This window comes from Rhyacophila brunnea, unplaced genomic scaffold (assembly GCF_057557595.1).
Source record: "Rhyacophila brunnea isolate RB1 unplaced genomic scaffold, BYU_Rbru_1.0 scaffold_1, whole genome shotgun sequence".
Classification (NCBI taxonomy): domain Eukaryota; kingdom Metazoa; phylum Arthropoda; class Insecta; order Trichoptera; family Rhyacophilidae; genus Rhyacophila; species Rhyacophila brunnea.
This window is the reverse complement of record NW_028232751.1, coordinates 53062614-53074615: the sequence shown is the minus strand read 5'-3', so window position 1 is coordinate 53074615 and position 12002 is coordinate 53062614. Positions and strand designations below refer to the sequence as shown.

At 33.6% G+C, this 12002-nt stretch overlaps 2 protein-coding genes across 5 annotated transcripts in view; one reads left to right on the top strand and one right to left on the bottom strand.

Moving 5' to 3' along the window:
* LOC147079953 (methyl farnesoate epoxidase-like) overlaps window positions 1–2503 on the top strand; it is a 62306-nt gene extending 59803 nt beyond the window's left edge. The window contains exon 10 of the mRNA XM_085945965.1: window positions 2319–2503. Coding sequence (XP_085802091.1) covers window positions 2319–2503 — 185 coding nt within the window. The remainder of the gene's footprint in view (window positions 1–2318) is intronic.
* Window positions 2504–6604: 4101 nt separating this feature from the next.
* Window positions 6605–12002, bottom strand: part of trol (terribly reduced optic lobes) — a 602293-nt gene continuing 596895 nt past the window's right edge. For all 4 annotated transcript variants that reach the window (XM_085947167.1, XM_085947174.1, XM_085947183.1 and 1 more), the window contains 2 exons: window positions 11544–11682; window positions 6605–7928 (listed from right to left, as the gene is read on the bottom strand). In XM_085947167.1, coding sequence (XP_085803293.1) covers window positions 7919–7928; window positions 11544–11682 — 149 coding nt within the window. In that variant the 3' untranslated portion in view covers window positions 6605–7918. The remainder of the gene's footprint in view (window positions 7929–11543; window positions 11683–12002) is intronic.

Here is a 12002-nt window from a genome sequence, read left to right as displayed (position 1 = left end):
TCGTGAAAAGTGTCTCGATGTCATTGTTTGGTGAGGTGACCCGTTTCAAGTTTCACACGGGACACCTGTGGCAAGCCACTGGCGTGGCGAGATTCCGCATTTATGAAATGAACGTGACACTCGTGTGTCTCCGTCTGACCGCACCCATTCATTTATATGTAAATGCGGCCTCTCGAACACCGGTGTCTCGTGTGAAACGGCCCTAACTAGGCTCTTTTAACCATGTCACACGTGACACCTGTGTCAAGCCAGCGGTGTATCGAGTGGCTACATTTACACATAAATGCGTTGCGCGAAAGTATGCGTTGACTCATTTGCTACTGAGGCGTTCATATAAATAAAACTATAAAGAAAATCTGACATGTAATTTTGGTTCTGACGCCAGAGACAAAATAGCTATTCGGTGGCGGGATACATCGGTGTCTAGATACCGGTGTCACGTGTGAAACGGGCCTAAGATACGTAGCTGGCTTATTCTTTATTGTCTTTACTGTGGTAGCATAGATGGTAAAACCGGCGACGTATCGATCGGAAAATATAAGAGTAGAAAACCAAAGCAACCAAAATCAACAACCATATATATACAAGACCATTGATATACTACTGGATGAATCATATGCTTCTTAAAATGACGCCCGATTTTCAGCGACTCGGCCAGTGTTAAAACTTACTGTTTTAATATCAGCGGACTTAACTCGATATAAGCTCACTTAATATTTGTCTCGAGAACGACCTGGCAATAATTATGAGTAAGCCCGATCTAGCTTGCATCTTACTCTAACTAATAGTCAGCGCATGACGACTTGCTCTGTCCGCTCAGACATGAATTTTTGGTAGCTTGCAAGCTTTGGGTTGCACACCCTTAGGGTCACTATTCCAAGAACGCAAATTTAATTTTACAGCCAGGGCAATACGGGTGAAATTCGGGAATCCATGTTAACGGTCTTAACGTATTATACCTACAAGGAAATATTATAAGACGATATTCGTAATATCTTCTTTTGTGGTACATTTTTAAAATGACACTTGTATGGGAACTCCTCATCTAGTAGTATATCAATGTACAAGACCGATCGCAACGAACACGAAACGAATTATTACTGTTATGTTATAATTATTTTATACAATCAAATATAAATACATTGAGCATTAGAATGATTATTCTAAATTACAAATGACATTTACATTATGTTTAATGAGTAGAATGTGGCTACATTGTGGCGTGCGGTGATTTTTGCTAGTTGGCATGGCGTTGAAAAAAAATACTATCGATGGCCTAATGTTAATATTCCGTAAGTGAATTTTTACAAATTGAGCAGAAAGCTAAAAAAACTAAAGATTTAATATCACTATTAGAATGCTCGCACATGTATGAATGTGAGGAAAGGAATGAGGGTGTTGCGTATATCCTACTGCGGAAGCAACGGGGCATAGTAAGGTAATCTGTGGGGCGTAAGCGACAGACACTCACGTTATTCGGGTCACACACTGACTACTATGCATTTCATGCAGCGGGTTGTTGGAGTATCGCTTTCACCCAGCATTACTTACCGTTCTCCACCAGCATTTTCTCATGTCTGTTCCTCATGTAAAGACACTCCGTGCAATGAACACCTGCGAATCTATTCTATACCCAAGACAGCTATCGAGGGTAGTTTTTCATATGTTTTTATCGAAGTATTATAATTGTTGAACACAGTTGTTGTAACCAGTCAAAACTGTCTATCTCGCTTTAAAATTTAGCACAGCCAAGAGAGGTGCTGTTAAAACATAGCACTTATTGTAACAATTACCCTAGATAGCTGCTGATAGTAGTCTTGTGTATAGAATAGATGCGTTGGTCTGCAAACCTTTGCGTCGTATGCGAACAGCGTTGTATGTAACTAAATTTTATTGTATTTAATTATTGATTTTCTCCTCCTCCCTGCTGCGTATATTTAAATGTTTAATTGTCTATTTAAATAATGCTTTTGCGAATGTAGTGCTTGTAATTTTTGTTTGCATAATTCTTCATTTGTAAGAGGTAGATTTAGGAATTTTCTATCCTATCGGTCCAATTGAACAGCTCGGATGATGATCAAACCTGAACTTAAAAACACGACAAATCACCATTAATTATTGCATATTATTATGATTACATTTAACAAATTTAAATTTCTGTAATATTATAGGTTTTTTTGTTGTTGAAAATTTTCAATAAAAATGTTTAGTATTTTTTGTTCTCTTGGGATTCCACTGGTTCAATTCATCCAGTAAGTAACATGCTGTTACTTGTAATTGAAAATAATCATAAAATAATCATTTATGTTTTTTTTTAGGACATAGAAAATGTATCGGAGAGATTCTAGCAAAATCAAATTTGTTTCTCTTTTGCACTCATCTCTTCCAAGCCTTTGATGTGTCGCGAGCTCCTGGCAGCAAAAGAAATTTTGATTTATTCGACGGTGTGGTACTGACACCGAAGCCTTTCAAAGTAATCTGGAAGCCAAGGATATTAAATTGAATGTTTGTCCAATCAATGTCATTGTAGTAATTATAATTTACTTTAGTTGGGTGCGTTAGCGGCAGTAGCGAAGGGTGGAGGTAGGCTGTTAAGATCAGCCATAAATAGTGCACACTAAACTTTATCAGTCATACTTATTTGGTTTCATTGAAATAAGACTATAATTTACAGATGGTATTAGCTAGTTTTTAAAAATCAATTACACCCTGCCGAAACCAAACTTTAATAGTTTTGGTATATTTTGGGTGATACAACAAAATTGTGCACACTTTTTCATTCATACTTATTTGTTTTCGCTGGATTAAGAATACATATTACACATAATATTGTTATTCGGATCTCTAAACCATTCAGATCACCTGATGTTCTGAAGGTTCTTTACTTCTCTTATGTTAGATCCTTAGTTGAGTATGCCTCTGTCGTGTGGAATCCACAGTACGTTACTTATATAAATCGGCTCGAAGCGGTGCAAAAGCGATTTCGCAAGCACGTTAATTTTAAAGCCTACTGTTATGATTTATCTAATTCTACTTCGACCGCTGCAACTTTTATGGTACCATCTTTGGAAAGTCGACGTTCTATATCTGATCAATATTTTCTTTTTAAAATTATCAATGGTTTTGTTGACTCGCCAAACCTACTCGAAAGGGTGGGTTTCCATAGATTGTCCATCAAGATTTACGCGAAACCAAACTTTGTACCATATCAGTCCGCTACGGTTCTAATTATGCACAAAACTCCTTTATTCGGCGCTCTTGTTTAAATAATAATATGTATTTCTCCACCGTTGACCCTTTTAATAATTCACCTGTTTCATTTAAACATGCTATCTCAAAAAATTTGTATAAATAGATATATAATGTATTTACTTATACATATATATTAATTCTTTTATTTTTTATGTTACTTTTTTATTTTTCTTTTTTATATTATTTAATTATTCATTATTCTTCCTCATTTTTCTCATTTTTCTCACTTTTCTCATGTAATGTTCTTATGTAATTTCTTTATATTTATGTTATTTTACTCTCTATCTTGTTAGGCTTAACTATAATATTATAATGTATATATGGAAACTTTGCTGGTTGCATTAACTTTTTATTATTATATTATAAATTTCTGTAATCAATATGTAACTGTTTGTTTTCCTTAATAAATAAAATAAAAATAAAAAATATTGTTGGTTCATTTTTTTAAATTCATTAAGCCCTGCCTAAACCAAACTATAATAGATAAAAAATATTATTCTATCTACAAAATATTTAAAGTTATGTATGGTTTAATTCTTTAATAGCATAATTTTAGATACCTATTTTATAGATAGACGAGTATTTTTTACTATTATCTATTATGGGTTGGCTTTCGCAGGGTTTAATTGAATTTTAAAAACTAACTAACACCTATAAACTAGTCTTATTTCAATGAAACCAAATACGTATGAATGACAAAGTTTAGTGTGCATCCTTTATTGCGCATCTTAACAGCAGACCTTCACCCTTCGCCACTGGTTAGTGGTGTTGGTAAAGCAATGGGCAATCGATGAATTACGATTTCTCAGTTATTCAGTTGTGTTCCTAGGTTTCTCCACTGTGCTTTAGCTGGTTGTGGAATTAATAATCAAGATGAATAATATGCTTTTGCAAATTCTCCAAATTGCATCTACCATAAATGATGTCACACGATTTTCCATATTTTTGTGTCCACCTTCTACCATCACAAAATATTTTATACACAATTCGTAAAAAATCAAATTTATTGAAAGTGATTGATTCTAGTGTAATGCTTGCAGGAATTTTAAATTAAAAATTAGTATATATCCTGTTGGTATTGTGATGTAAAATTTTCTTCAACCCTCACCCACCCAAACATCACATTATAACAAACCCCCCTGCCTATTTAAGCATAAAGTTCTTATGCAGTACTACCAAAGATTTTGACGAAAACCGGAATTTTTATAGAAAAATCACAGAAAGTTCCATCAGGAAGAAGATTCAACATCTTTGGGCACCTAATACAGACAGACATGGAAAAAGCCAGAATTGATATAATTTTTCAAACATGGTTGTATACAGAAAAGATTAATAGTGCCTGTACATGTGCATGGATTTACCAGCAATAATGCGTATTTTAAACTATTGTGACAATTACTGTTTACAGTAAAAGTGCTGACTGTCTCTCCAATCTCATTCTTCAAGAGTCATTTTATGACAGGTAGTGAAAATCGGTCAACCTCAAAATAGTAGTTAATTTTTTTGCCGGCAGGTTCGCCACAATCGTTCTACTGCGCAGGCGCAGATCGAAATCGCACATGAAAATTCAGAAGCTTCCAAACTTTTTTGATCCATGCATGCAAGCTTGCTACTGCATAATAACACATGTTTACCCATACATTTTCTTGTTATGGAGGCCATAATATTTACTGTCAACAGTAAATCCATGCAAGTGTAAACAGGGTATAATCAATGACATTAATATGGACGAAGCATCTGGAAAATAAAATGACACTCACTTTGTGTCGGGTCTGCCGGATGGCGAAATTCATATTTTAATATCGGTATCCTACGCTCAAGTGAACATTCTGCTTGCAAGCGGTCTGGCGACACCGCTGGGTCTGCCCATACAAAATTTCTGACTGTCTGGCTTCGACTCCGCCGTTATTGTTGTGTTACAAAATGCCAATGTGCCTAGTTAAAAATTGTAAAAAAAATCTACTAAGCACTCCAAGAAAGATGGGATATCACTTTTCATGTGTTAGTATTATTTATTATTGATAAAATGCCATGTTAAGATATTGATGAATGTTTATTCATTGCAATTGAATGACAGAAACCATTGGACAGACGCCTGTGATGCGCTGGGCTCACATGCGTCTAATCTCCGAGAAGTCGTAAGTAACCTAGAATCTGTTTCTAACGTAATGGGTAATGACACTAATACGCCATTACAATAAAGGTTATATTACTATAAATTCTCGAAGCTTGTATCGCATAATGGAAATGGATACGTCATATGGTCACGTGACATCTACCTATACATCTGTGAATGACTTTCGTGCACAATTTCTCGTGCGCGCCGATATGAAGTGAGTTGTCCATTTAATATGTCATTGGGTATAATAGTGAATTACCTACTGATTTATTTTTCAATTCACCAATTTAATTTAATTTTATTAATTTAATAATTTCTCACAAGCACTCACTTAAAAGCTTGTAAACAGTTATCACCGGCCTTCCGCGCGCTCTTAAGCGGAGATGGCAGGCCGTGATAACGTCAAGGCCAAAGCGGGGGTGGGAGACAGAAACGCACGGGGTATTTTGTCAAGGCTGGTATATTTTAAGTGGGTACAGGTTATTGTCGTGGCGGTGGGTTGGTCATGGCGATGCAGTCTTTTTGGCTGGCTGTCCGGAATGCTTTAGCCTGGTATCTTGCTTGGCGCCGACACGGTCTTTTTGGCTGGAGAATAGGGGATGCTGGCTTGGCTTCGCGTCCGAGGCGAGCAGAGATCCTGGTTGGTCGACGTCTGATACGAGAGAGAGCTTTTGCGGGCGATGCTGTTGGTTCGGCGTCACGGGAAAGAGAGAGCTTTTCGCGCGCGTCCCACTGTCAGATTGCCGGCATTAACGCGCTCTCTGTTTTACCGACGAATCGACTAGTGGCGGTGCGAGCGACCGTTTTTGACAGGACGCGTCTGTGTTTGGCGGGATTCTGAAGAATTTGAATTTACGATTCTTTGAGGCGGGCTTCGCTCGGCAGAGGGTTGCGAGAACCGCGTAGAGTGGACGTAGGCTGTGGTATTTTGGGAAATATGATGGTTCGGTCTGCCCTTTGAGGTGGTCTCCTGTGGGAGACCTTCATCTGGTATCACAGTTTATAACAGAATATTGGTTTATACGTCATATAATGCTGAAAGTTGATCCACTTTTAATTGATCTTTTGTAGGAAGAAGAGATGTCGAAAATATATTATAAATAGAAATAGATAATCCATCAATTTTGAGGTTTTATATGATTCCACCTTATATGAGTCTGTGTGATTGCTAAACTCCACAAAGAAACTAGAATCATATAAGCTGTTCAAGAAAAAAATGTAAAAAAACACAAATAAATGATTAATGATTTATTTATTGTCAGAAGTAATTGATGTTTTGTCATACAATATTTTTCATTGTTTAAGATCTGTTTCTTTAAATATATAGGAAAAATATAAACAATTTAATTATTAGACTTCACAGATTTCATTATATAATAAATTAAAATTTATAAATGCATAACAATTCAGAGAATGCATGAAAATAAATTTTTAATCATTAAAGTGAGATAGTAAATAAAAATGCATGCTTAAAATTAAATTCAACACACAGTTATTTAAGTAGGCCTTATTATTGATTTAAGTAAGTCATGACAAATATTACTTTTAGTTTACGATGAGAATACAAAAAAAATAAATGCATTTACTTTATGATTGATTGTTGACATAAAATAACATAGGACTGCACACGAAATGATATTTCAAGTCTTTGGATTGATATGCTTCATAATAAAAAGATTACGATAAGTAATACTTAATACAACATTATGTAGAAACAGATGAATTTAGTTATGTCTAAAAGATGCTTAGTTTTACACATTTATTTTGAAAACACTTACAGATAAAATTTCAGGTCATAAATAGTAATATCTTTATAGTAATAATTATGTTGTTGAATTTTGTTGTATACATTAAGTTCCATTAGATAAGCACATTGTTTTTCACTACGAAATATTATGAATAGGTGAGAAAATATAATTGTACCAAGGAAAACGTTGGCCACAGGATCGTTCTTACGTTAAGTGCTAACATTATCATCACCATCATTCGATATGTAACAATTGTCTTAATTATTAAGTATTTCAAATACAAGTTAGAAAATATTTATAACTGCAGAATCCTACGATAGTATATTTCACCCATATCAAAAAAACCTCCCTTTAAAAAAAAAAGACAGTTCATAGAACTCTCCTTCCGAGTAGTGACATCTATCTTCATACTTGTCATATTTGTACCAATAAAAAGCAAACTTAAATAGTTGATAACTACAAAATTACATAAAGCATAGTAAATTGTAAAAAAAGTAGTAAAAAAATGGCAGCTGGTTTGAAGCTGGCTAAGTAAGAGATAGAATATAAAAATGAACACTCAAATGAGACTTGCAGTGTCAAGTGAGATAATATGATTTACGATTATGAGAGACATCTTAATATTACTTTTAAATTTCTAAATTGCGGCATGGCACAGACAACTCAACAACGTCATACTTATATATTAGTAATTGTTTCAGGCTCATCAGGCTCAAAAGCATCTGTAACAATGTTTCATATATATTTTTGATCAGTATTTTTTCCTAACAATATCTTCATTCTTCAAGTTGTGAGTTTATTAATTAGATCTGAAAATAAAATAAAACAAAATAATTAGTTATATATAATAATTATTGACGATAATATACAGTCGAACTCGGTTATTACGATCACTGATATAGCGAGATTTCGAATGTAATGAGGAAACATTCGTTGACATTTTAGTTTATGATTTTCTCCATACGTTATTTACTTTTATAACGAGCTACTTATTGGTTATACTGAGCTAAAATATCGTCAAAATTTTTATTAAAACTGTTAATGTGTCGATCGTTTAAAAACATTTCGATCCTAAGCAATAAAATCTGACTGGACAGGATGCCGCTGGAATCGGATTCCGTTTATGACACTAGTTAAGTGTCTAAGTACCTACCTAATTGGTGTTTTCGCTGACAATATTGAAAAAGTATACTTTGGTTGAAATTGCATGTAAAAAATCCAAGGTTTGTGAAGTCACTAGGTACCTACCAGCGTTCATTACAATAAACAACTTCTTTTGTAGTTTATGATTGCCATGCTTGTTTCGGGGAAAAATTCTAATTGTGTATTTTTGTTTGAATTGCGACTTATTGTGTTATGTGACCGCTTATTTAAAAATACTTATTCTCTGATATAACGAGTAACGCTTATAACGAGCAAATTCAGTCGGTCCCATCTTCCTCGTTATAAACAAGTTCGACTGTATTTATTATTTAAATTGCTTATCGACTGCTTAATCTGTAAACTGTCTGACTCCGTTTGGGAAAATTGTTCCGGAAAGAGAAAAAACTTAATAATTTAACACGTTTGCGGACACGACATCTCTAAATGTCGTATTCTGTGAGATGTGATATGACAGGACGTCCATTGATGTCCTCTACTGTGGAACGGAATACGACACAACATTTATAGAAGTCGTATTTTGGATTAAAACAATATGTTCCCTGTCTACTTGTGTCACATTGTGAACATATTTCTATTAGATAATGTTGTATCTTAAGACTTCATTTCTATATATGTATCTAATCGAAAATTTTTAAAAAGTAAGTAATAATTTCAAAGTTTCATATCACTAACATGTAATAACTAATACGTGTCTACGAATGTGTTAATTATCGAGCAGAATTTAACAATTCCAAAAATACACTTGCAATTTTATTTTTACAAATAAGCTGCACTATTTTAGCTTCCCTTTTATATATAAAGAAAATTTATATAAAGAGCGGTGTTGTTCCATTTACAATATTGGAAATTTGGCACCTGCAGTTGACTGTTTTGTGTGAAGAACCATCACGGATTTTATTTATATGTTTAGGAGTTTATACCATTATAACAAAATTCCATCAAAATCTCATTATTGGTCAAAAGTACAGTTAGCTGGTTTGTAGATTAAGCAGTCGTTATGTCACTTAGATTATTCATTCATACTTTCTTTACAAACATTCTATGTCACAATTAACAATTTTTTGTCGACATAAGTTTTATAAATTTTATTGTACCATTAATTTGGGAGTCATATTGTATTCTCAAACCAATCAATAAATATTTTTATACTGACATCTATAAAGGTTTGTAAAATAATTATTTCCAATGTGAAATGTTTATTTATATGGCAAACAATTATTAGGTACGATAATATAACGTCACCATACAGGTAAAAATCGTAAGCATTAATAAATTTTAATATTTCAGTATGATACGAATTTCAATATGGAGTAAAATAAAATTCATTCAGTTATCTATTAGTAAGATCTCGCACAATTTTGATCACAAAAAAATAAATCAAACCCAAGAAAAAAATGTATGTTTTATATGAAGCAATAAAAGATTGAAGGTTAAACTTTTCGCGCCCCCCAGTTTGGAAACCGCTAATCGAAGGAGTTAACTACAAGTTAGTAACTAATTCATAAATAACAATATATTGAAATATCACCAGAATAACATTAATATCCTAACTTTCATGAGAATACTTCACATAGAATGTTCACATAGAGTAAACTTTAATATTACTAAATCATCGATATGAAAAATATTTTTTTGTTCACATTAATTTATTCATACTATGTCGGTACAAAATATTTTTTTTTTCCGGCAAAACTTCAATTGTTTTGTTCTCCTTTGAAGTTCTCCCAGGGTTTGAAAACTTCAAGTGTACGGCCTGAGTGGACAGCGTTCAGCGGGGCGTGAATGGTGTGTGCAACTTAAATGTATAAACGTATAACCAAAAAAAGACATTGTCTATGAACATTGCACACACGGTTATACGTTTAAGTTGCGCATACCGCTCACGCCCTTCCGAATGCTGTCCACTCAGGCCTTACACTTATGCACACAGTCTATCTATTGAAAGATTTTTTAAATAAGGAAATACAAATTGTTTCCTGTCTCCGAATTTTTTAAAATGAAGTCAGAATGAGCATGCTAAAAAATGATCTACATAACGTAAATGAAAATAACTTACTGATAGTGTTGACTGTTTCGATCAGTCTCAGTTCATCATTAAGTATAAAAATATAACTTAAAACTAATAACGGTAAACCAAATTGAACAGGGAATAAATAAATTAATTGATGCCTGCTCGGGGCAGAGCTTGGGCGGGGTAAGTGGTGGGGGTGGGGAATGTAAACAGGGGGAGGGTATTCCACTGCGTCAAACTGTTCCCAGAATGTGAGAGAACCGGGCGATATCCTGCTGCATTCCAAGGGAAAGTAATAATACAGAAGATAATAATTTGAGATTCAGACATCTGATCAATTAGACTGCTATTTTACGATTCATCACAGTCTGTCACAATGCAGTCAAAAAATTGTCATTATCATAAAATAGTTAAAAGTAAATATGTGAATTTAAATTTTATAGCTAATCGTAAAGCTAAATTGAAACATGTACTCCGATAAAATTTAAATTCAGCATAGTTTGCTTTTTTTGATAACTTGATAATAATTGTAGACACGATGGTCGAGTGGCAATGTATCCTGATAATAATATCGTTGATCTTAGATTCGAATTCTGGGTCTAACAAAATTCACATGTTGTTTTTCAAATATGTATTTGGAGTTTTACTAGTGGGTGTTCCAGCTTTCATGGTGGGCGGTAGGGGTTTTAAAAGCATTTTTATTATGTTTTCATAAAATTCCTCGTGACAATTTAAATTTCAGAAAATATACTATTTGTATAGCCCTCGCATAAGTAGGTTGTTTTATAAAAATTTATTCTACCAAACTTAGCTAAAGTCTGACCTTACTTATCTTCTTACCTTATCTTACCTAAAGTATTTGGTAAGTAATTATTATTATATGCTTTAACTTGCTGTAACTCTGTAAATTTTATAAAGTAAAGTTACTTCCCTACTTTATAAATCACCATTACTGTGGAACCGGTAAGCGGTTAGAAAATTTTACTACTAACATATATACAAAAGTGGGCGGAAGGTATAAAAAGGTTGACTACCCCTGAGTTAGAGTATGGACCCAACAGGTTGAGCAAGTGGTTGATATCCATCACTCTGTGGAGATCCATATAATCATCGCAGGATCGATTGAATATGGTGATGTAACGTAATAATAACCTATCCTACTTAACAATATTCAAATATAAAATTCTCTGATAGAAGTAACCAATTAAGTAATATTTATGTCTTCTTGATATGTTTTTTATGAAATTACCTTGAACACGGGTTTGCATTTCGGGACGCAAATGCGTTGATGCCCAGGTGAATGGCTCCAGAATCCTGGAACTCAATCTGGTGGATGCATCCGTTGAAGCCGATTAGGCCAGATTCTGTCATATTGCTTGGAGTACCTCCTGTAAATATAGCAAAAATATGTCATTAAAATAATTAATTCTTACACTCGTTCATCAGTACAGGATCTAGTATACAGTAGAATGTCGATTATTAGGATTAATTTTGAAAGAAGAAAGTTTTGACAATGATAATTACAAGATAAAAAGAACTTTTAATATACCACATTTTAAAATTTTCTGTTGTATCATATAAACTTCAATTCTATGTATTAATAAATACTTTTTTGTGTATTTGATAGAAATACTGAATAAATATAGAATACTGAAATGTCATTTTGACATTTCATATTGATTTCATATATATTAATAATTTAGTTGGT